The sequence below is a fragment of the Podospora pseudocomata genome, chromosome 5 (genome assembly GCF_035222375.1).
Source record: "Podospora pseudocomata strain CBS 415.72m chromosome 5, whole genome shotgun sequence".
NCBI classification, from domain to species: Eukaryota; Fungi; Ascomycota; class Sordariomycetes; order Sordariales; family Podosporaceae; genus Podospora; species Podospora pseudocomata.
Window position 1 is genome coordinate 512893 of NC_085889.1, and position 23682 is coordinate 536574.

Below are 23682 nucleotides of genomic sequence, written 5' to 3' on the forward strand. Positions count from 1 at the left end.
ATCAATCATAGGTCCGGTTCTCGATAAGGTCCACACCAGCAACCACCTCATCAACAGGATATGCTTCCCCCCTCCCCGGTCCAACACTATCTTCGCTGTCAACCCTTGCCCTTTCCCCCCTTTCCCTTCCCTCCCTTGCCCTTGCCCCCCTTTCCTTTGCCACCACCCTTCCCTTTGGCTCCTCCCTTTCCTTTCCCACCACCCTTTCCTTTCCCACCGCCCTTTCCTTTCCCTCCACCTTTGCCCTTGCCAAGCTGACGAGGGTGAACGGCTTGACGACGTTAGCTAACCTGTGCTTCTCGTGGAACAAGACAAAACATACCTCTACCCACTAGGGACCCATGCTCGGTTTCATCCACAATCACATCAGCCGACAACGTGTCGTCAGCAGGGAGGACGACAGGCGGCGTTCCGGTCTCGTTGACCTCGGCGGGAGCAGCGTCTCGGAGCTGGAGCTCTTCTGATTGGGCTGGGATGCGGTGTCCAGTTGCGATGCTGGACAAAAGAAGGGCCGCGAGCGCGGTGGAGAGGGATCTTGCGAGTTGCATTTTTTGTTGTGTGGGTTTTGATCTGAGGTGTCCTGCACCTGATATTGACAAACAATATGAACAAGAGATGATGGCCAGCAGTCAATGCCGTCGTAGAAGAGAACGAAGTGAGTGTGGTGAAGAAGCGAAAACGAAAACGAGAAGGCAAAACCAGACATGACCACCACTTATACCACCACCGAAACCCTTTGCCTCCAATCCCAGGCATCTCCAGTCGAGCGGATCATCGCCTCCCCGGGTTTGTCCTCCGATCGTCAAGACCAATCGCTTGGCGACGTGGCGCTCCCCCGAACATCTTGACAGTTTGGTGGCGTCTTTCTTTTTCTTGTTTTGCAGGAGTCCATGTTTCGTCGTGGGCCTTTCGAGCGCGTCAATGAGTCGCGCAAGAATGCAGGGGGTCGGATGCCGGTCTGAACCTGAAACTCTGTTTTTGGAGGTCTGTGAACTCAAAGTCGCTCTGCCATTTCCACCGATAGTAAGTAATAAATCTGCCGCGTCTACTTGTGGCTGGGTAATTTGTCGCGGGATAAACTTGGCAGAGAGCATGTCAGAGAAATCGGTATGCATTCCATCATAGTCGTGTGGATCCTCTGGATCAAGATACACCACCCGAATCTTTTCTAGGTTGGTCATGTGTCTCAACACATTGTCCTCCAGCCCCTTGAACAGCTTCCAATGCCTGTCCATCTCCAGTTCCAAGGGCAGAGTGGAGTGATTCACTTGCGTATCCTTGCGAGTCTATCAACCTGATTGTCTACAACCCGGGTGCCTTTTGATGTGCAAATCGAAGGGCTTTGAGGTAAAATTTGCCACCTGACTCGTTTGCCCCCAGGGAAGCCCCGTGGAAAGGCCCAAACAGTTCGTCCCAAAAATCGTAGTTTCCTGGATCATTTGAGAGGGAGGTTTGTATGGGAAGTGGATGGCGATGTGTTGTACAAATCTTGCATTGGGCCCAATCTGTCTGAAGAAGAGCTCGATTGCTGGAAAACGCGTATCTCGTAAAGGTTTATCCAACACCTTTCTTCTTCGGTAATGTCGCTGAAACAGAACAGGATATCATGAAAGGAAAACTTGTTTTTCGAGTAGAAGGTCTGTGTGGCTGTGAAATGGCGGCGCTTCGACTTTCGAAAGCTTTGTGGGTTTCTTGCGCCTGTGGACGGGTTACAGCCGAGCAGAATCCTTCGCAACCTCGCCAATGTACAGTGGACGGTGTATGACGAGGAGTTTGGAGAATATCATGAGCCGTATCTCGGCCGGGAAATGCAACAAGCTTGTTGCGATGAAGATGATGAAGATGAAGAAGATGAAAAAGTTGAGCAAATGCTGGGAACAAATCAAGGTTCACATGTGGGCCAAAACGCACGCTACGGCAACGTCACGTGATATATTTGGGTACCTTGATCATTCCACCTCAGTTTGGCACGTGAAACACGAAAGTCGATGAACCACTCATCGCTGGGTAACATGTGCCACAAACTGTCGCCCCTGATGAAGAGGAGGTCGCGGCGCTCGCTGACGGTCTTGATCGTTCCCGGTTGCAAAAGCGTCTGGCGCCGGTATTCCTTTCTGTAGCTATATACCCACAAACACATGCTCCAGCTGGGTCATCTTGCTGAACAGTACCTCGTCCAAACCTCTGAAAACCTCTGCGTGTCGGGCCAACTTGTCCTCGGTGCGGAGAGAGTAGGTTCCATCATGAAATCCTCCGAGTCGACTATCTGGATTGTCCTGATTTCAGGGGGCAGCCTCATATGCCCCGTTGAAGGGTTTGGAGGTAATGCCTGCCACCTTTTTGGTTGCCTCCCATCCAAACTCGGTTGCGATTCTCCAGGTGGTGAGGAGGTCCGTGTGGGAAATGAAAGATGATGTAGTCTTGGGCAGCGGTGAGGCATGCCCAGAGCAGGACCGTGAGGTTGGAGAGGAAGAGTTGGTTGTTCATCTTGATGGTGATCAGACGGCGCGAACAGTGTATGCGGAACGGCGTACCCTGTCCTGTTGAAGGTTGTGAGAGAACTTGTGGAAACCCGTCAGTATCTAGCTGGCATCGTGAATGCTATTTTGGATCGTTCCCTTGTCAAGCAGGAGCTGGAGAGTCGTTACACAGAACTTGAGGAAGAAGCTCCTTACCCAGCAGGGTACGGGTGCCACGTGGAGACGGCACATCAACATTCTCACTTTCGTATCTGCACCTGGTCATATGGACGACGGCTAGCCTCGCGGAGTGAAGGTGTTTAACCGCCAATGCCTCGAGCGAGCCATGTGTCTAGTAAATGTTGATCAAATTGATCAGCAATGGCCAGAGAGACCAAAAAGGCACCGGCAGTAAAGGTATCTTTTCACACGAACGTCTCAAATTGAACACCCTGTGTTCTATCCCTAGGCACTCTCCACACATCACGCCCTCCCAAAATCAAACCTCCTCTCCATCCAACACCCTCGTAAAAATATCCAAATTCCCCTCATACGCCACCCTCGGCTCATACACCGCAAACGTCACCCCCCTCCACCAATTCCCCGCCCCCCCAAACTCCTTCTCCCTCAACACCTCCAACCAGCAGTGCGCCACATCCTCGGGCGGGTTCTTGAAAACCCCACACCCCAACGCGCCCAAGATGATCCTCCTATGCCTGTACGCCGCCGCCAGCCTCAGCACAAGCCTCATCTTCTTCTTCGTCATGTCCCTGTCAAAGTCCCTGGCAAAGTAGCTGAAAAACTCCGGTTCGCCAGGGGCGTGCTTGTCATACTTGATCTGCATCGTCGGGGGGGAGTGCACAGCTGCAACGCTAAAGACAGAGACCACCTTTGGGTCCGCTACCACGTCCCGGAGTGGGATCAGCCCGTGACCCCTTTCATCGGCCTCACGGATGACGAGAACGTAAGGCGAGTACAGCGCCGCGGCGGTGTACTTGTCCGGGCTGATGGGGTAGAGCTCCCTCTTCAGGCTCAGCGACAGACTAGACCGGTAGCAAATCGCCTCCTCCTGCGCCATGGCACCGTTCTCCCAACCCCCACCCGGTCGGCTGTCGTTCGCAAAGTTGATCACCGCCGGGAGGGGACTGTGAGCAGGACTGTCGTTCTCCGTTTTGAGCACGGCCATCTCCCGAATGGCAGCATCAAGAGTGTCCATATTCACAACTTTGATCTTGGCCTTTCGCGCAAAGTTCGGGCAGAGGTTGGGGTCAAGACGGGGAAACGACTCGAGAGTGAACTTGCGGGCTTTCGCCGCCTTTGCCATCAAGGATCCGTCGGCTTGGAGTCCCGTGAGATACTTGGGGAGGACGAGCTTGGTCTGGTCTGCGGCCGTGCGCAGCTGGTCACGGGTGCTCATCTTGCGTTCTGGCCAGGCTAGGAACGAGGGTGGCACGTGTGGCGATTTTATCGCTGTCGGTGCCGGGCTTGCCGGTACGAAGGGCGGGATAAGCCGTTCTAGTTGAAGGGGCGCTGGTACAGTCTGTCCTGGCCTCGTTGGCTTTGAGACAGCCGTCGACGTTGGGCGCAGAATGGGATTTAATTTGGCTGCTATGGCCAGTCATGTTAGTCGACACATGCACCACCTCAGAGTCTTGGGAACTTGCGCTTTTGGGTACTCGTTGAGATTGTCCTGCCCCCGTGTGTTATTGGGGGTTTTCCGAGAAAAGATGAAGTTGATGCGCTGGTTACACCTCCCGACGGACTCGCTCCTGGCTTCTCACCCGGTGGGTGCTTTCTGCCGGGCTTCAGAGGATCTTTTTCAAGATATGTCGTGGTCACAGGAACTCTGTTTGGTGTGCCTTGAACAGCCGGGCTACTCGCAATAGCATTCACCAAGCCGATAACTGCAGCTGCTGGATCGCGTGGCGGGCCTACAGTTGGTTGATTACTAGTAGGACGGTTCTTGAGGATTGGCTTGATCGGAGGCTTTGTCCGCGGACCCTGAGTACTAGAACCACCTGGGATGCTGACAGTGGTAGGGGGAACCGGCACCGGGTCTACAGTCGGGTGGGGCCAAGAGGTGGTCGGTGATGGTGGCCTAGGAGGGGATGGTGGCTTGACGGCAGGTGGTGGTCGAGTAGTAGTAATTGGGAGTGCTGGCTTAAGAGTCTGGAGTGTTGGCTTGACACTCTGGGGTGCTGGCTTGACGGTTTGGGGTGTTGGCTTGACAATCTGAGGTGTTGGCTTGACAATCTGAGGTGTTGGCGTAACAGTCCGAGGTTGTGGATTGCTGTGCAACAAATTCGGATCTAGCACAGATGTGATGCGTTGGCTGGCAACAGCTTGCTCAGCAAGCAGTTCAGCCTTGGCTTTTGCTGCAGCTTCTTGCAGCCGCCTCAAACCAAGAGAAGGTGGGCCGATAGACTGCTGAACCGGGGGAGTCGGTCGGGCGGGAGCCGGTCGGGTGTTGAAGTTATTACGGAGTGGATGGGAAGGAGTTGGGGATGCCGTTCCACCTGGCTGTTGCCTCTGAGTGTTTGGCGTTGCAGCGTGTTGTGCGTGCAGACTAGGTCGTGCTCCAATCTTTACTGGGCTGTGAACCGGGGATGAAACAAATTCCGGTTTATACCACGAACGTCTCCCCGTCGTGGGTTTGGTGGGTGATTTTTTAGGCCCCATTGTCGCGGCTGCCTAGTAAACCTAGCGTAGTGTCACAGTTGCTCACGTGATCCGTCCCTGACCGGTTGAGAATATGGAGATGTTTTCCTGGGGCAGTTCACTTGAAGCGATAAACTCAGTCCTGATGTTCTTCTCCAGAGCATGATGTCGCCGTCAACAAGTCATTAATTGTTTTATCGAGTACATGGAGACAAAGACCCGTCTCACAGAACCCTACTCACACTCATCTTGCCTAATCCGACCTTCCAAGACGATGCAACAAAGAACTTTTCTGCCTACCGAAAGCGGATCATGAGGACGGCAAGCCAATATATGCGTTGTCCTAGCAGAAAACAAGGTTGAATGGGCACTTGATGTTGAAAGGGATTGCCATTCTCACCAGAAACTCGGCGCGTCTTGTACCCAACGGCCACGTCGAGCCATGCCTGCAATACAGCAAAAGGCCAAGGTGAGTAAACTGTTGATGATTCTCACTAGAGGGATGGTGCGGGATGGTGCGGGATGCGCGCTCAAGAATTGACCCAGGTGGACAACTTGTGGTGCATAGGTGCGTGGTTCCCTGAGGTGTAAATGGTGTCAAAGAATCAGGTACTGGCCCATTGGGTACAGGGTCAGATGCGTCCCCAACCATCATCATACTTTGTTGTAGAATCCCCGACTCGGAGCTGAACCAGACGGTCCCCCCAACATGGATAGACCGACACATTTCTCTCGATCAATCCTCATCATGCATCATAGAGAGGGCGCCAATGGGTCAACAGCAAAGATCTAGCGACTGGTATGTCGATGTCTGGTACCTCCCGCCGTCGGGCAACTCGAGGCTGAGTGATCAGGTTCAACTCCGAAGTATCACGACGTTCATCATAGACAGAAGAAGGTGGAGGCAGCCGACCGCTGATTGATAATGATGTTCGTTTGAACGAGTGGTCAGGTCGGAGATGACATATTGTACGGCTGGCTTGAATCGAGGGCGGCTGAGCCGGTTGGTGTAAGCTTCCGCCGTGATGTTGAGCATCGTGGTGCTTTTCGGGGGTGTTCTTTCCAGATGTGCCAGTCCAGGACTCGAAGATGCCCGATTCTGTTCCCTTCAAGTCGGTCTGCTTTTCGCAACAGTATTGGTGATATTGGTATCATGGAGTATCGTACTCGTTCGTTGCCTGTACTGAACATCAGCTATATGCTACCGTCACAAAAGACGTTTGTTTGAATGTATCACTGCCCATTTCCCTCTTGACTTCTGCATGCCGTCGAAAAGGACCAACTCCCCTACACCGAAGGCTGTCGAACACCCCAAAACCACATCATAGTCTTCGGGTCAGGCTTCTTCAACAGTCGTCCAAAGAAGGGTCCGAGATCCGGCTGGGCTCCACCGCCGCCGCCATGAGAGACGACATTGACAAACGGGTAAACATCCACGGCATACCACTGGACAACACCTCGCCTCGCTCCGTGTTTCTTCCCCCGCTGCAGGGACCACATGCACGGGCGAAGTCAATATGACAGCTGAGCGGCAACAAAACTAATCTCGTTAAAATGACAGATCGGGGAAGGCGGCTCAGCCCTCAGGTACCAACCCTGCCCGTTGGCTTCAGCCTCTGAACCCCTAACACACCCCGCATCTTCAGCCAAAAGACCGCGTTGGCAGAAGACCATGTGGTGCCAAGTGGGACAGAAAAGCTTGGTTTGGATCAAGCACTGGAGCAACCTTGGCCATCAAGATCATGATCTGCAATCCGTGCCAAATGCTCGGGTCCAAACGGTTTGTGGGCGATCAGGTTCCAGACCGCAAGACTGCAAGACTGCCAAGACTTTGACTCCTCACAACGGATTCGATAGATCGCGCCAAGCGTTGAAGCGCTGATGAATTGTCAGAAAACTAACAGCGCCCACTGCCTTGACGTTCGTGCAGTTCTTCACCATGTCCGAAAAGGAAATTGCAAGTCAGGATGAGCTCGCAGAAAACAGCAAAGCGTCAAGCCATGGTGTCGGGCCAGAACCAATGGCGACTTCGACGTCAGGTGAGAAGCGCAAAGCTCAGATAGCGCCGTAGGGCTGTCAACAAACACACCGACAACAGCCACGCTCACAGCGGTCAGTACAGGGTTTAAGCCGTCTGGACCCCATCGCCAGCAAAACCTCCCTTTTGGCCAGTCTCTTTTCGGCATTCGAATAGCGGCGGTCCCTCTTTGGAAAGCTTCGAGGCTGAAATACCGACGCCATTGAACGCCATCATCAGTGTTGTCATCCAGGGGTCCCAGCATCATGATCTGGCAGGCTGACTTGGGACTGGCCAAGCCCGACGGTGGTGATGAGGCTTTGCAGTATGACCGCATCCAGATCAATATCGAGGAGCAGCGAGCAGAAGAAACTTGAGGATATAAGATGCCGTGTCCCTCGTCAAACCTTCTGGTGTCTTTTCTTCAGCAGCAGCTCGCTCGATAACGCAGCAGTTCGTCCTTCGATCACCAGCTTCACTGCCTCTCGTTTGCAGCCAGCACCACCGCAACCATGAAGCTCAACGTGACCCTCTTTGGTCTCACCGGCCTTCTCGGCCTGGCATTGGCCGCCGTCCCGATTAAGAACGATGGCATCTCGGCCGACATTGTTGTGCCCGAAAAGTACATCGTCAAGTACAAGGCCAACGCCGACGCTGGAAGAAAGAAGAAGCACGAGTCCCACATCACCAACAAGGCCAAGAAGAAGAACAAGAAGGGTGTTGTCGAGTCCATCAACATCGACGGCCTTTCGGGATACGTTGCCGAAATTCCCGACTCGGAACTCAAGGAACTGAGGGATTCCGACTTGGTGAGTGGCCTCTGACCCAAGCTTGGGAAAGATCATGCTGACAACCGGCCCAGATCGAATACATCGAGAAGGACACCGTGATCCAGATCAACGCCGTCGCCGCCCCTCGGGTCGCCGCTGACCCTGTCGAAGAGAAGCACCAGCTTGCGAAGCGTGCCTATGTCACTCAACTCCACGCCGCTTGGGGCCTGGCTCGCATCTCGCGCCGTTCCGCCTGGAACTCCGGCTACTACTACGACAACACCGCTGGCCAAGGTATCCGTGTCTATGTTCTTGACAGCGGCATCCGCACCACCCACGTCGAGTTCGAAGGACGCGCCGTCTGGGGCGCCAACTTCATCGCCGGATCCCCCAACACTGACGAGTACGGCCACGGCACCCACGTTGCTGGCACCATCGCCAGCAAGACCTATGGTGTTGCGAAGAAAGCCACCGTTGTCGCCGTCAAGGTCCTCGACAAGAACGGCTCCGGCACCATGTCCGGCCTGATCTCCGGCCTCAACTGGGTTGTGAACAACGCCAAGGCCCGCGGCATCGCCAAGAAGGCCGTCATCAACATTTCTCTCGGTGGTGGCTACACTGCCTCCGTCAACGCTGCTGTCAAGGGGGCCACTGATGCTGGCCTCACCGTGGTTGTGTCTGCCGGCAACAGCAACGCCAACAGTGCCAACTATTCCCCTGCCTCGGCTCCCTCTGCCATCACCGTCGGTGCCATTGACGGCACTGGATATCGCGCCTGGTTCTCCAACTGGGGCAACCTCGTCGACATCTTCGCCCCTGGTGTCTCCGTCCTCAGCGCCTACCACACCAGCAACACTGCCACCTGGTACATGGACGGCACCAGCATGGCTGCTCCCCACGTTGCCGGTCTCGCTGCTTACTTCATCGCCAAGGAGAACCTGTCAGGCTCCCCTGCTGTGACCAACCGAATTCTTGGTGCGGCTGTCACCGGTAGTATCGGGGACCCCAAGGGCAGCTGGAACCGCCGTGCTTACAACGCCGGTGGTGCCTGAGCATGAGCCGCTGGGTCTTGGGTTGTTTCGTTTGCGTGTTTCTGGATTTTCTTCTATCGCCTAGTCATGACTTCAATGCGGCTTCTTTCGGGAGGATGGAGAAGAGGGAAAAATTATTGTTGGTCGTCGCTCCTTCAGTATCCGGTTTCCTGTAATTGTACTTGTTATCGTCGATAGAGTTATGGGAATCGATTCTCTCGTGGTCAAACCCTCGTATTCCCGGCCTAGGTCCATCCTCGATGTAGTCGTAATGCCGTGCTTGGCCAGCTGCAAGGCGCAAGGTGGTAATCTTGGCCATGCCTAAATGGACTTCATGCCGCCACGTTAGCAGGCCACACGGCAGAGCAATGTGTGGAGGTAACAAACCTCTTGGATTTGTCAACTGCCCTTCATCTCCGCCGCAACTTCTGGAAACGCCAAAGTCATCAGACTCTGGTCGACTTGCTGTGAACATGACCGCTACGGGGCCTTCTCCCGTCATTGCTGACCCCTCTCCGCTGGGTTCCCCTCTCCCCTTCGAGTTTTCTGGCCGGACAGCGCCTAATCGCTTTCTCAAGTCGGCCGCCACCGAAAAGGTAGCCACCTATGATCCAAACGACAGGCTCTCCAGCGGTATTCCCAACGATGAGCTGTTCCGGCTGTACGGTACCTGGGCGTCAGGCGGCTTCGGCACAATCGTAACCGGCAACATCCTCATCGACCCTGATCACCTCGAGAGCCCCGGTAACATGATCATCCCCGTCGACGCACCGCTTGACGGTCCCCGCTTCGAAGGATTCCGCCGTCTGGGATCTGTCGGAAGACAGCATGGGTCTCTCTTCATCGGCCAAGTCAACCATCCCGGCCGCCAATGCGTCTACGCCCTGCAACCCAATCCCATCTCAGCCTCTGACGTTCAACTGCTCGTGGACATGTTTGGTGCAACCTTTGGTAAACCGCGTGCTGCCACCATCAAGGAGATCCAATCGATCGTGGCGGCCTTTGTCCATGCGGCGGTGTACCTCGACAAAGCAGGCTGGGACGGAGTCCAGCTTCACGGTGCCCACGGGTACCTCATCGCACAATTCTTGTCCTTGACCACCAACCTCCGCACTGACGCTTATGGCGGGTCCCTTGCCAACCGGGCGAGGATCATCACCGAGATTGCCGCTGGCATCAGGGAGCAATGTCGAAAGGGCTTTATTCTCGCCATCAAGATCAACAGCGTCGAGTTCCAAGCCGATGGGTTCACCGTTGAAGAGGCGTCCGAGCTGTGCGAGATCTTGGAGAAGGCAGGCTTCGACTTTGTGGAGCTCAGCGGCGGAACATACGAGGAAATGGCGCTGGCGCACAGGCGAGAGTCGACCAAAGCCAGGGAGGCATTCTTTTTGGATTTCGCAGAAAAGATTGCGCCGCGCCTGAACAAGACCAAGGTCTATGTGACTGGGGGTTTCAGGACTGCCAAGGGCATGGCGGACGCGCTCCAGAGTGTGGATGGTGTTGGAATGGTGAGGGCTGTTTGCAACAATCCGAATCTTCCGGCCGAGATACTGGAGGGCAAGAAGACAGCTGCGCCGGTGATTGCTGGGGGGGTGTATTTTGACGATTTTCTTCTGACGGGGGGCTTGGCGGGGCTGCAGATGCGACTGATGGGGCATTCGTTGCCTGTGCTCAATGTTGAGGATGACGCAGAAGTCGAAGAGTTCAAGAAGGCGCTGGAGTCGAATCTGAAGGGACTCGTGAAGGGAGGGTTGTTTGAGAATATGGAGCTTGGGTTTCTAGGGGCGAGAGGACCTGATGTTGAGAGAAGGGTGCGAGATATTCAGGCTTCCAGGGCCACACTGCGCTAAGGATAGTGTGGCTGGAAGTGTTTCTTCCCATCCCACACCCAAGGGGTGATGCTTTGGGGTCATGCTTAACATATATGACCCCCCCGGTGATGTATTTCAGCGGTTTATATGCAAATTGACAATTCGTTTGGCCATAGACAGGCTTGTCACTACATTGAATCTCGTGGGTTAGGGTTGCAGCAGGGCATTTGGGAACCCCACTGCAAGTCCAACGCGTCTCATATTTGGTGATCTATCTGTGCTGACGGAAAGCCACCATGACCTCACATACACTGATTACATATACCACTTGAGGATGGGAAATGCCAGCCAAATGCCCTGTATCGTTCTAGATAACCTAGGATGGACTCCCTTTACCCCCATCTTGCCCAATCCCCATTGCTATGCTCCTCCACGGATCGTTGAGCCCATCCAGTCTTAACCTGCGCTCTCCCCACAGCCCTAACTGCGGCGGCGATACATTACCGACCGCAATCACCTTATCTTCATCAATGTCGGTGGAGTGATTACCCAAAAGAACGCTGGGCGCTTTTCCGATACCCAAATACTCGAAAGAATCTGCCGTCGATACAAGGCCCTCAGTACGCGCAAGACTCATCTCTGTAAAAGGCTTGGCTCGATTGATTGTCAGAACCCAGGGTGCTTTCCCCCATGGTGGATACCTTTCCTCTGTTGCATATTTCACCTCGGCCTGCCATGGGAGGTGCGGTTTAGTAAGACGCCCTGCCACGAAAACTGCGATTTGATAAGAGCTCCCAAGGCCGTGGGTGGCAGCTACGGGTAGAACGACCATGAGTCCGGAAAGCATCAAACTCTGTCGTTAAAGGAGGATTGGTGAATCGAAATATTGCAACCCTTCGGACACCCTTGTATTCCACTCAGGCCATCAACTTCGACAATCTGGACTTTTCCATGGCTACGACGAGGTGCTTGATAACACTACAATAACGTCCACTGAACATCCTGCCCCCATTTGCAGCGAAACGATTCTCATATGTTGAAACGATAACGAAGCAAAACGACGGTCTGGGTGGGATTCTGACCCACGACTCTTGCGAGACCAAGAACGCTTGAATGACCTCAGAAGAAAATTCAAGCATCAATCCAAACCTGGCAACTTGGACCAGGAAATCTGGGCCCCAAGAGGTCAAGCTCCACGAACACAAGCTTGCGCCACAAGGATATGCAGGCGCCAATAGCATATTGGCTATCTGCAGTCATCCTTCGGTCGCTCGAGGTTAGCTGCTTTGGGATGCCGATACTCGCCCCATTGATACCTTATCAGATCAATGTGACTCCTCACGAAGAGCAGTTGAGAGAAAAGCTTCAGTCTTCCTCGTCCTCGATTTATTCCCCACAGCAAAGTTCTGTATCAGCAGGAAACATGGCCTGCCAACAGCCTCAGTACACTTGCCCTGCACAGGGTGCTGCTGGCAGCACCTACCAACTATCGCCACATCCTGTCCGGCCAGCATATATGGACAACAGCCCCCGCAACCAACCTACGGATATAATCAAGCCCAAACGCCGGTAGGATGTCAACCACCGCATCAACAACAGCAAACATATCTACACCCACGATGGCTGGATTAGGTGCTCAAACCCGCCAGCAAAGAGACAAAACGGAAGGAGAAACCTAGATAATGGACACCAATGGCAGCTAGAAATGCAGACAGCTAGTTTTAATACACCAAAGAAATGACACATCGGACTTAACACACCTTTGAAGCATGGCAAGCCCTCTCCCGGCAACACCACTCATATCCAACTCCACCTCAGCAACAGTATCAACACCAGCCTCAGGTCCAACCTCTCCCTCACAATCCCTTCCCCCCGGAACATACCCCCTCCGCACGCTCCCAGGCCAACCACTCTCAAAGCCAACCAAACTCCCCTTTCTCCCTCACCCTCTCCTGCCTCTTCTCCCCATCCCAATCCTGCTACACCCTAACCTACAAACCCACCGCCTCCTGCTTCTCCCTCACTCGCGGCCCACCTTCCTCCCCCTCCCCACCCATCGCAACGGCCTCCTTCCCCACCCTCTCCCTCAAAGACCCCCCCCGTCTCCCTCGGTCCATACAACTATCTAGTCGACTCCAAATTCGTCTCCTCCTCCCTCCTCCCAGGCCAAAGACTCAAGTGGGCCATTTCAGGCTCTGGCCCCTCATCCGGCGCATTTGTCCCAACACCCGTGGGAAGGGAGCAGGACGTGATTGCGCAGTTTTTCGGGACTGACGCGGCGGGCAGGGTTGTGGTTCCGGGGGGAACGAAAAAGTATATCGAGGGGAGGATTGACTTGGTGAAGGGGTTGACGCAGGCTCAGATTGATGAGGTGGTGTTGACTTTGGGGGTTTGGGCTTTGAACGGAAGAGGAGGCAGGCGAGTGGTGGGAAGGCGGCGGAAGGGACGTGGTGGAGGTCGGAGATTTTGAATGGTGTTTTGAGTGCTTGATTGAGGGAAGGCCACGGATTGGAGGCGGTTGGGATCGGGTTGAAGGGGGGGGGGTATTGCAGGAGGATAGTGTGGCGCAATTGTGAGAGGCCCGTGTCTGACAGGCTCTGAAGAACCACCCAAGCCTCTTGCATACACAGAGACAGCTGGTGTTATTAGCGGTCCTTGCCCGTTGCTGGGCGGCGCGCTCAACGATGGCAAGATAGCCGGCTGGGGCCTTTCAGGAGTGGGTATCTGGATATTTTAGTTAGTGAGCCATCATAAACTTCATAACGTCTTCGTCGAATACTTACGGCAGGGGACGCGGAGGTCGACGGAAAATATACATTAATATTAAGTACATTCTTCCACTTACTGGTCTCGACATCCTCGTAGCGCTTTCTTAGGGCAGCAATCTCCTCCTCATATTAACGATCCAGCTTTTTACTGGTAAATGCCGTCACCTTCCTCAAAGCCTCTCGATACCAGTGAGAAGCTCGGAATATCCTTCAAAGGCAAGATATCTTACTCGCTCCGGCACCAGGCCTCCAAGGCCATCTTCTCCTTGTAAAGTTCCAGACGTACTTGCTACTCGTCTAGCTTACGCTGCTGTTTCAGCTCTGAAATATCGGCATATATCTGCGTCAGGGGAACATCCATCTTAGAAAGTAAAGCCGGCCGACCCTCGAGCTGCTTGGAAATCGCTAATTGGCGGCCCTCGAGGATGGTGGGAACTCGGTAGGCCAGGGATATTGGGGTGCTAATAACTTTTGCCGGTCAATTGACACGGCGATTCTGTAGGTCGCACGAGTCACGACAATACTTGTCCCTCAAGCCTCAAAGTATGCAGGTCTGTAGTCCAACGTACTTAGTAAAGGCAAACAAAATCAGTACACGTAAGATGATATATTTACAGTTAATGTACTTATAGGCATCACAGTTTTGTCATCCATGTCATCAGGTCATGCCTTCATCGGGGATACAAGGGAGCACAGTCTTCTTAGTCAGTCAAAAAAGGGTACCCAACTAGATATCAATTCGACGAGAATAATGACCGAGATACTGGGTGATGTTGACCATCCGCCTAAATTAGGACTGGTACGGTAGACTCTAAAGCGGCACGGCATCAGACCAGTACGGCAGACATTACATCGTCACGGTAAACCATAAGTGGAGCGGCACTGACGGCGCACGGCTACCCCGGACGGAGGCACGATCAATCCAACTTTAAGAGGGGCATACATAGGTTTCTGTACGTACATTCCGGTTCTCTACGTAGAAGGCCGCCGGTAATTTACCCTGAAGGAGATTGTGTATGCTTGTTCTGAGCTTTTGCGCAAACCTGCAATATAAAAGGTAGGACCTTTCGCGCGGTGAGCGTCGCATAAGGTTCACGAATTCGCGCTTCAACGATACCTTATTAAACCGCATAAGGAAGCCCCACCTATTACCGCTATATTCATTCGAGACAGTTTTTCGAGCCCGAGTAAAAATTGCTACTATTATGGTACCACCCGTCGCTCAACTGTGCGGTGTAGCATAATAAGAAGCCTTACTGTGAGGGGTGTCGGGTATTCCTAACCTATTTTATTTAGTTTAATCCATCTTGCTACGCTTCTGGACCCCTTCGGGTCTTCGTCCCATGACTAGACGATTTTATTTACATATCTACTGCTCCCCTTGAATAATAAGAAGTTCTAACACGCGTATAGAACAGTAGATGCCAGTTATATAAGACACCCGTCTCCCCTAGGCTTACATTTTCGAACGTGGTGAAGAGGTTGGACCAGGCAATAACAGAACATGAAGCGGAGGGGCAGAGAGAGGCGGCTCTGAAAGATGGGAATAAGAAATAAGGACGGTGTACGGATAGGATTAATAGAGTGACGAAACTTGGATATGGTTTCGAACTCGGGATATCGAAGCCATGTGTTATATTTCTACCTTTTTTCCCATGTACTCAGGGAGTTACGAACTTTCCCATCAACTGTGATACTTTCTTCTCTCTTGTTAGCTCTGGATATTGCCAGCAACAAGCATTTGAGCCTCGTATATTGGTAATACAATCTATCCTTAACGCAATACCTGTTAAGAGTGATCGGCTGGCCACGAAGGAATTTCCCAGTTCATTGCAAAACGCTCCGTTTTCGGCAGTTTCGTTTGGTGGCCTCCGTCGGCTGGCTGACGTCGTGTCATGCATTTCACTTCAAGCATTGCAGTATGCTGACCCCTGTCTATCACCGCCATCGGCGAGAATCAAAGTTTTGTGATCCATGAAGCATCAATCTGGCACGGTCCTCCTTCGCATCCCTGGTAGTTTCCCGGCCTGAGGGAGCACATCGGCCAAAAAAACGGATACAACATGTCGCACTAAGAGAGCAAAACGCATCAATGCCCCACCGCAGAATACAAAAACGGCTCATTTGGCTCATCAGCTCATTGTGAATTGGTATTTGATTGATTCCCTCAAGCTTGATCCCCAACCATACTCAAGCAACTACTCCCTTGGCAGACCTGCCAGGAGCGAGAGGCGTAGGCATCAAGGTGGCACATGGTGAAATTGCTGGATCTGCACATCACCTCATCAGTATTCTACAACGCCACGAGTGCAAAGTAGCTGATGCCCGGCTTGCTCAGCGGGCAAGACAGCTTGGCTGGGAGGAGGTCGCTGTTCCCGTTGTTGTCGAGTCCATGCTTGGAAACGGGGCCGCGCGCCCTTAAGATGAAGGAGGAGCCTAATGATTGGCTATAGGCTGCCCCCCGGGGATCCAACCACTTGACAAACCGTGGCCAGCCATTTTCCACACCCCACTCCCATCTTAAGACGCCAATCGCCCGCCATCACAAAATCAAGACCTCTCGCCCTCCTCTCCGTTCGCATCGCCATGGCCCGCACTCGAGCCCAGACAGCGGCCCAGCAGGGGCTCCCATCACCGGTGTCAAAAGATCAAAGTATTCCCCTTCCTGGCCTGTGAGGTGAAGTGCGGCGCCGCGGAACTCGATGTTGCAGACCGGCAGAACGCCCACAGCGTGACCCTTGCAGTGCGGGCCATCGTCGAGCTCTTTCGTGCTGTGAATCGCGAGGATAAGGTCAACCGCCAGATTCCCGCCTTCTCCATCTCGCACGACCACCGGTCAGTACGGATCTACGGCCACTACCCGGTGATAGCTGGCAATGATACCATATATTACCGCCATCCAATCCATACTTACGATTTTACAACACTAGACGGAAGGGACAAATGGACAGCTTACCAATTCACCAAGAATGTATACGATACATGGATGCCCGCTCACTTCAAGAACATCTGCTCCGCCATTGATCAGTTACCCTCAAATTTGGACTTTGATGTCCCACCGCTTCTGAGGCAACCTGACTTTCCCAGGACTTGGGGAGCCTGATGCCTGTTGTGCAAGACAGCCAGACAAGCAAGGCTGAGCTGCATGCGGTCACTCCGGACACCTCATTCGCAGGGTCGGGGGTGGCAAAGAGGAGGAAGGGAGCATTACCCGCAAAGTGATTCCCTGACGGGTCATCCTCGCGTGCCATCTCTCCTATGGCCTGAGCTGCAGATGACCTCCGGACGACGGGGTTAAGACGCATTCAGCGTGCCTCCACGCCTCCCACGGCCGATTTCCCCGTGTTCGGCTAAGAATGGCAGGCTGTCTCTTCGTAGCGGGCCTCCATTCCGCCAGCTACTCCACCGGGATCAAGGTTCTCAAGTTGATCCAAACCTTCCACCCGTCATTAATATCGGACGCTGTCCCTGCCTGCCCATAACCCAGCCCCCAGCTGGGCGGGTGCAGCCCGAGTTATTTGGGGGGGGTGTACTTCGATAAAGTTTCTTCTTTATACTACTATTAGTTATTTATCCAAGAACTCCGCGAGCCTCTTTGCAGAAATTCTTCTTTGGCCTCGATGCCCGCATCGTCATCTTCGGGCATAATGCCACAACAACCCAGACTTCCCATGGAATCAACAACAACGCTCGCACTGGACGTAGCAGAGGGATCTCTCTTCAAGGATGGCTTCTTAGCTTTTAATGACCCACTGGTTGGGGAAGGTATCGCGGAGGTGGAGAAGAGAGGCTTCCCATACTTCACGGCATACGGCTCGGATTTCTGCGAAGAGTTCGCCTTTAATAAGGTGAAGAGACACAGTCATTCCATCTCATGGTAGCTACCTAACAAGCTTTAGCGCATCCGCTCCATCTTCGAAGCCTCCTTCGAAAAATGTAGCCTTGGTCATTGGCTAAGATATGGGGAATTTCCTGGAAATGTTAAATGCTTTAAGAGGGGCGGTCCAAAGGCCGGTCGCTACGTTCTGATGGTTCATTCGTGGGCCAAAGGATCGCAAGTAGCATATTATGTCGGTTCGCACCATCATAACATAACAACTTCGAGGGACAATCGGTCTTTATATGAGATACCGCTTTCTAAGCTTAATCGTGTCGGCTCTAAGCCTAAGCACAAAGAGTCCCCAGATAGTAGTTCGTAAGTTACAGCTCTGTCTCGTGGTGTCGTATTCTTTCCAGTTGAGAGAAATTCCTGACTATATTCGGACTTGCTTATACTAGTAGTCGGTCTCTAAAAGCTTTTTTGCCTTGTCTAAGAACGGTTAGCCCAAAATCAGGCTCGCTTCACCCTCGGCTCACCTTGAGCTCACCACCGCTCACCCTATACTCGCCATTCTCCAAAATCAATAACTTTACGCGACGCTCTCATGCCACAGTTAGCCCAACGGCAGGTCGCGCAGTATGTGGGGCGCAGGACGTCCCCAGCCATTCATTAGGAAAGTCAGGAGACAGCCAATAGGGGCTGGCCAGAAGTGCTATGGCGCCAAGACCCACGAGCACTCTGCAGGATGCAAGATGCTCGGGGTGATCGAAGGCATAGCACGACGAGCACTTTGCAGGATGCAATGTGCTGGGAGTGATCGGGGCCATAGCAGGGTTAGCACTTCACGGTCCCAAGGTCTATATATACGGAGGAACTGGCTGGTGTAGATAGACAGTTCCGCAGTATGCAATTCAGATTGTATTCACGGTATCTTGTGTTTACATTGAGACATCTTGTTGTGCACTGTTTAGCTGCACCGAACCAGTTGTCAGAAGTTACCTGCAACCCGTATCCCTTTCAGAGGTTCTGTACAGAGGTTCGTCACATGTATGCGGTAAGCCTGGCGATAATACGCGCATTTGCCAGGAGGCTGCAGAAGTATCTGATTCAGCTGTTTCTGATGTAATTATAGTTAATTCCTTGTGTTGATGTGGTGTAATTGAGGATAGTATTCGTAAGGTGGTATAGAGTGCGCAACTCGCTTATATGCGCGACTCGCTTATAATGTACGTTAAAAGTGTTTCCAAAAGCCCCCTAATGCTCACAAAAGCTATACTCCTTCTCCCTCCACGTCGACTCGGCATTCTTTACAAACCCCGACCTCTCCTTCATCAACTCCAGACGATGCTCCTCGGCCTCCTTCCTGCTCATCGGCAACGCATCTCCCAACTCCTGCCGCACCATCTCCACCAGCTCAGGGGGCAGTTTCCACGCCGAAGCCACTTTACCGCTCGCCATAGCCTCGGCAAGTTCCTCCTTTGCCAATCCCCTCTCAAGCAAAATCTGGGCCATCTCCGCCGGGATCTTTCCCTCAGACCCAGAGTCAGCTGAGCCGGCCAGGCGGCGGAACGTTAGATCAGCCCACCACTCAGCCTGCTGAGGCGGGACGTTGGCCGTGCTGATGATCCTCGTGAAGGGATCAACAAGCCAGAGGGCAATAAATCGCCTGTGCCCCGGTCTGGTCGGATCAGCGAGCTTGAACCCAGAGACCCGATGGTGGAACACGTTGGGGAAAGCAAGCATCCTCCCCTGAGGAGTGAGCACGCTGCCGTAGTGCTGAAGACAAGCCGAGCCGGAGCCAGAACCAAAAAACGCGCCGTAGACGCTCTGCATCCAGTGAAAGCCGTCTTGTCCAATGTTTTCAAACGGGCCCTCGTCTTGTAGGTAATCGTCTGTGCAGGTTCGGAACTCGAGCTGGCTCTCGGTGATGTTTTCCGAGTCGAGGTAGTACAGCGCGGTGCCGACAATGTGCTCGTTCATCATGCCCTCGACGTGCCAGCCGCCAGCTGGGCACTCTGGTTTCTCGGGAGTGAGCTCGATGGAGGCCATCTTGACGATGATCTGAAGACCGGTGTCTTTGAACTTGTGGCGGAGGGTTCTCTTTGGGGTGACGTCGTACTTGACTTTGGGGATTTTGGACAAGGGCGGTGGCGGAGGGAAGACAGGCTCGCCTTTGTCCTCTTCGTCTTCGTCCTTTTCGTCTTCGTCGTTCTCCTCCTCCGCATCTTCCTCTTCCAAGCCCTCCTCGTCCGGATTGTGTATCTGCCAGTTTCCGACTCTCCCGACCCCCTTTTTGCTTTCATTGCTGGTCAAAGATTCCTTGCGCATCCAAAGCTCCTCATTTTCGTCATCAGGATTCTCAGGGATCATGCGAGGTTCCGTGCGGCCGGCGGCGATAGCCTTCCAACCACCATGAATCTGAGTCAGGCATTGGTCCCACATGGGCAGGGCCTTCTCAATCAGTTGTTCCAGGCTTCGGTAGATGCCCTTGTACTTGAGTGGGTGCAGGTTGTTGATATAACTGGTGAATTTCACCCCCCCCTCTTCGGTGAACTTGACGTTTGCCGGTAGCCACTGGTAGTCGTCGGACCAATAGCTGTATTCAACGTTTTTCCCAAACACAGACCCTCGAACGTTTGTCTGGGCACGGGTTTCGATCCACTTGGGGATAACAACACCCTTGCCAGCCCATTTACCGATGGCATCTTCCACTCCGACGACTTCGTCCTCGAAGAAACGCGAACGGCCGTAGACCAAGGGATACATGGATGGGTGGACAAGATCCTGGACCGTTTCGTTCGTGTTAGGATGCCAGTCTGGATTCACCGCTTGATCGGCCTGTAGACGATCAAACCCCTCTTTCAGAGCAGCCTGAAGCTGAGGAGACACAAGAGTGTCCGACTTGGCAGCCATGTAACTGGCATCGAGGGTAGGAACGAGGGATGTCCTCTTGAAGTATTCGGCTTTGTGGCGGAGCTCCTCGATGCAGTACTCGACCGAGGCCTGGTCGAGAACGTTTTTGGCTCTTTTTGGGTACCAACTGTGGTCTCCCGATAGGTCGCGTTGGATGTGGTCGATGCGGTTCCAGAGGTCCTCCTCAGGCCAGGCCAGAGCCTCCCTGCGCCACTTGTCGGCGATGGCATCGTCAAAGACCTTGACGTGCCAATCAGGCTTGTCGGACAAGCGGTCCATGACTAGCATCATGGCCACCTCCCGGACCGTGATGGGCGAGGATTTTTTCATGCAGTCTGGATGGATGCCCATGGGGTATTCGATGGCATTGTTGTCGGGGATGTGTCGCAAGTCTAGCTTCCAGCCAGGATAGCATTTTACTTCCTTTTGTTCCATGTTGATGGCTGGTTTGTGGAATGGCTGGTTCGTGTAGGTAACGGCGTGATGCAGAATTGGCTGTCTGGAAGTCGGAGTGATGAATGTCTTGACAGTCAGAAGTCGTCCAATATTTAACATGCTGAGGGGGACGTGGTGTAGTTCTTGCTTCCCCTCATGATTGGATGGAGTTGTTGCTTTGCCTGAGGTTTGCCTGCTGGAGTGGGGATGATGCGGTGGTTAGCGCTGCTCTGCCTGGCCTGCCTGGCTTAGCAGAGTTGACAGGGGTCTTGACAACTGTTCGGAGAGTTCAATGCTGCCGCATCTACAAATGGGTTCTTTTCTATACCCAAACGAGTCAAGGCCCGGTGACATGGTGTTGGAACAGAGTTGTTGATGTATTGAAGGAGAAAGTAGCTACTGAGTGCTCCGGCAAAAGAAAAGAAACCAGCCCAGGTTGGCCCTGCTCGGCCAAATTCGGCAGCCAGAACAGCAAGTTCTGTACTCAATCTGTAATTCCCCAGTTTGTTGTCTTCCAGGAGGAACAAAGCTACCTATCTGCTCCACCGTGTTATCAGTACCTATCGATTGTTGTTATCTTTGACGACGGGACGTCGGTGGATACCAGTCGTCAACCTTGAAGTCTTTCTCATTGGTCATACCACTGATAGGTATTGCTTGGCATCCGCTGCTCTCACCAAAACCTACGCGGGGCTGCCCACACACTTCAATGCCACATCATGAAGTCCTCAATGGCGCCTGGAATTCTCATCACCTGCCTCGCAGGCATCGGCGCAGCAGCCGTGCTCCGCGTCTTGTACTGGGCATCGCAGTTCACCCTCTACCACTTCTGGCGACCTTCCAAACCCCTCGCGGCATACAAACGCGCCAGCGGCGACAGCTACACGCTCATCACCGGAGCCAGCGCCGGCATCGGTCTCTCCATCGCCCGCAACATTGTCAGACAAGGCTTCGGCGTCGTTCTCCTCGGCCATCTCCCGGACGAGCTCGAGTCGGCGGCCAAAAGTCTCAATTCCCCGCTTGTGCGAACTCTCGTCGTCAACGCCCGCACCGCGACCCCGGAGGAACTCGAGACGGCGGTCGAGTCAATCTCGGATCTCAACATCTCGATTCTCGTCAACAATGTCGGCGGTTTCCCCATGGCTGATCCGCCGTTGCGACCTCTTAGCACCCTCAGCACGGCTGAAGTTGACGCCTACGTTGACTTGAACGCGCGGTTCATGGCGCGACTTACCAACCTCGTCCTGCCACTCCTTTCGTCAAGTTCTTCAAGAGAGAAACATGAGCGGTCGCTGATATTGAACATCTCTTCGGCCGGGAGGGTTGGGATGCCTTGGATCGTCATGTACAGCGCCACCAAGGCGTTCAACTACGCCTTCAGCATGGGACTGTCGCGGGAGTTGGAGGATGACCCGACTACGGCGCATATCGACTGCCTTGCTGTTACACTTGGTGAGGTGCAGAGTCAGGCGAATGTGATGGCGGAGGGCGCGGTGACTGCTGAGAGGTTTGGGAGCTATGTTGTGGGGGGTATCGATGGGGCGGTGAAGCGGGGCTGGAGGGAGGTGAGGCCGTACTGGGGGCATGATCTCGCGCTTGGGTTGGCCGATCGGGTGTTGCCTGATGGGATGCTGACGCATTTCGCGAGGGAGGAGCTGAGGTTGAAGAAGGAGAGGTGGGATGGGATTATGGCCAAGAGGCGCTGATTCGGGTGGTGATGGTGTGGAAACTGCATTGTATTTACATCGTAGGCAGGTACTGAATTCTACACACTTACCAAAGAGATCACTCCAAGCCTGAAGCTTTCCACAGATTACACTCCGCAGCTTGCCTTCACAGCATTTTGTAAGAAAGATTTGAAGTCTTGTTTGTTTATATTGTTGATGTTAATGCAGTGGTCTTGTAGGCTGATGATCATATCTGCTCACGTCTATCTGTCCCGCCCAAATACTCGAGTTCATCATCACTCGCACCTTCGATCAAAAAGAAGTGGTCGGGCTGACGGTTCATGATCTACCTGGTGCAGTCCCGCACATGAGCCAGGCTATCAAACCTCTCCTCCATGACGGCTCGAGTCTCCCAAATTCGCCAGCATTTCTGCCAGTAAATCAACCAGTGAACGACGTGCCATCTCCGAGACGCCCAGAAAGTGCCGTGTATGCCTCCCAAGGCGGCGACCTCCACGAGAGTAAGAGAGGGACTGTTCCTTCTTTGTTAGCAAAGTATGGCCATGGGCGTTGGTGCCAGACGAGGATGCCATGACTAGGTGCTAATTCTGAGCTTAGCAATGTGGGAATATAGTAATATGGGAATGTGCTAATGTGTCATTGTACTAATGTAACGAGCAAACTCACGCTATTTCTCTGGGAACTACTGCGATTTTTAAATCTCTGAGGAGAGCGTGAAAAGCGCGAGGACGATGGGTATCTGATGTGAGTACCTGTTTCTAACACCAGACGGTAACTGATGATCTGCTGCACCTAACGCCTACCTCCCATGAAGCAACACTAGTAGCACCGAAGAAACTCGGATTTGCCCACACCGACACTGCTACGAAACATATCTACTCGGTTCTCGACCACCGTAAGATGCCATCGTCACATCTCGATACGCCGGCGACGTGGCAAACCTTAGGGTTCAGGCTGGAGAAAGGCAATACACAACTAGATCCTTTGTACGTGTATGGGCTTTCCTCTCTTTCCCTTGCGCCTGCTAATTTTGAGACGGTCGCTTCAGCCACAGCATACGTCGCCTTCGCTTCTTCAACCTACATACTACTCATGGCCACCTTCATGCTGCCCCCGTGGAAGCAACTGGATCATACTCTCCACAACAGGCGCGATTCCCAAGTTCAAATGGGTATTACCTGAGTTGCTGACTTATGAATTCTCTGCGTTGACAAGATATCTCAACTCTGTGTATCCAACAAGGTCAAAAGAGTTGGGTGGCTAGACTTACCAAACCAAGGATGGATCAACACCCCGAGGTTGTGAGCCCATT

General features: G+C 53.3%; 8 protein-coding genes across 8 annotated transcripts; 5 read left to right on the top strand and 3 right to left on the bottom strand.

Annotated features, from left to right (window-relative positions):
- Nucleotide 1: 1 nt before the first annotated feature.
- QC762_0074950 (uncharacterized protein) lies at nucleotides 2-1851 on the bottom strand (the record flags this gene model as incomplete). Its single annotated transcript, XM_062883783.1, has 2 exons — nucleotides 333-1851; nucleotides 2-271 (listed from the first exon to the last, which is right to left on the bottom strand). The coding sequence occupies exons 1-2, from the start codon at nucleotides 546-548 to the stop codon at nucleotides 2-4; spliced, it is 486 nt and encodes a 161-aa protein (XP_062741588.1). The 5' UTR covers nucleotides 549-1851.
- Nucleotides 1852-4348: 2497 nt separating this feature from the next.
- QC762_501640 (uncharacterized protein) lies at nucleotides 4349-5138 on the bottom strand (the record flags this gene model as incomplete). The annotated part of the gene is given in 2 exon segments (XM_062890583.1): nucleotides 4349-4390; nucleotides 4395-5138. Coding segments are annotated over 2 exon segments (786 nt in total).
- A 2085-nt stretch (nucleotides 5139-7223) lies between these two features.
- Nucleotides 7224-9156, top strand: QC762_0074970 (uncharacterized protein). Its single transcript, XM_062883784.1, has 2 exons — nucleotides 7224-7943; nucleotides 7997-9156. The coding sequence occupies exons 1-2, from the start codon at nucleotides 7647-7649 to the stop codon at nucleotides 8954-8956; spliced, it is 1257 nt and encodes a 418-aa protein (XP_062741590.1). The 5' UTR covers nucleotides 7224-7646; the 3' UTR covers nucleotides 8957-9156.
- A 104-nt stretch (nucleotides 9157-9260) lies between these two features.
- On the top strand, nucleotides 9261-10918 carry QC762_501620 (uncharacterized protein; the record flags this gene model as incomplete). Its single annotated transcript, XM_062890582.1, has 2 exons — nucleotides 9261-9279; nucleotides 9314-10918. The coding sequence occupies 2 exons, from the start codon at nucleotides 9261-9263 to the stop codon at nucleotides 10783-10785; spliced, it is 1491 nt and encodes a 496-aa protein (XP_062741591.1). The 3' UTR covers nucleotides 10786-10918.
- A 4917-nt stretch (nucleotides 10919-15835) lies between these two features.
- Nucleotides 15836-16617, top strand: QC762_501610 (uncharacterized protein; the record flags this gene model as incomplete). The annotated part of the gene is made up of 2 exons (XM_062890581.1): nucleotides 15836-15902; nucleotides 16169-16617. 2 exons carry the CDS (start codon nucleotides 15836-15838, stop codon nucleotides 16615-16617), a joined length of 516 nt encoding a protein of 171 aa, XP_062741592.1.
- Nucleotides 16618-17134: 517 nt separating this feature from the next.
- QC762_501608 (uncharacterized protein) lies at nucleotides 17135-17713 on the top strand (the record flags this gene model as incomplete). The annotated part of the gene is made up of 2 exons (XM_062890580.1): nucleotides 17135-17362; nucleotides 17414-17713. 2 exons carry the CDS (start codon nucleotides 17135-17137, stop codon nucleotides 17711-17713), a joined length of 528 nt encoding a protein of 175 aa, XP_062741593.1.
- An 875-nt stretch (nucleotides 17714-18588) lies between these two features.
- QC762_501600 (uncharacterized protein) lies at nucleotides 18589-20802 on the bottom strand (the record flags this gene model as incomplete). The annotated part of the gene is made up of 1 exon (XM_062890579.1): nucleotides 18589-20802. The coding sequence occupies one exon, from the start codon at nucleotides 20800-20802 to the stop codon at nucleotides 18589-18591; it is 2214 nt and encodes a 737-aa protein (XP_062741594.1).
- A 599-nt stretch (nucleotides 20803-21401) lies between these two features.
- Nucleotides 21402-22388, top strand: QC762_0075020 (uncharacterized protein; the record flags this gene model as incomplete). Its single annotated transcript, XM_062883785.1, has 1 exon — nucleotides 21402-22388. One exon carries the CDS (start codon nucleotides 21402-21404, stop codon nucleotides 22386-22388), a length of 987 nt encoding a protein of 328 aa, XP_062741595.1.
- Nucleotides 22389-23682: the final 1294 nt, after the last annotated feature.

Coding starts and splice junctions, on each gene's coding strand:
- QC762_0074970 (XM_062883784.1), top strand. CDS start 7,647: ATGAAGCTCAACGTGACCCTCTTTGGTCTCACCGGCCTTCTCGGCCTG. Junction 7,944..7,996: donor AACTGAGGGATTCCGACTTG/GTGAGTGGCCTC, acceptor CAACCGGCCCAG/ATCGAATACATCGAGAAGGA.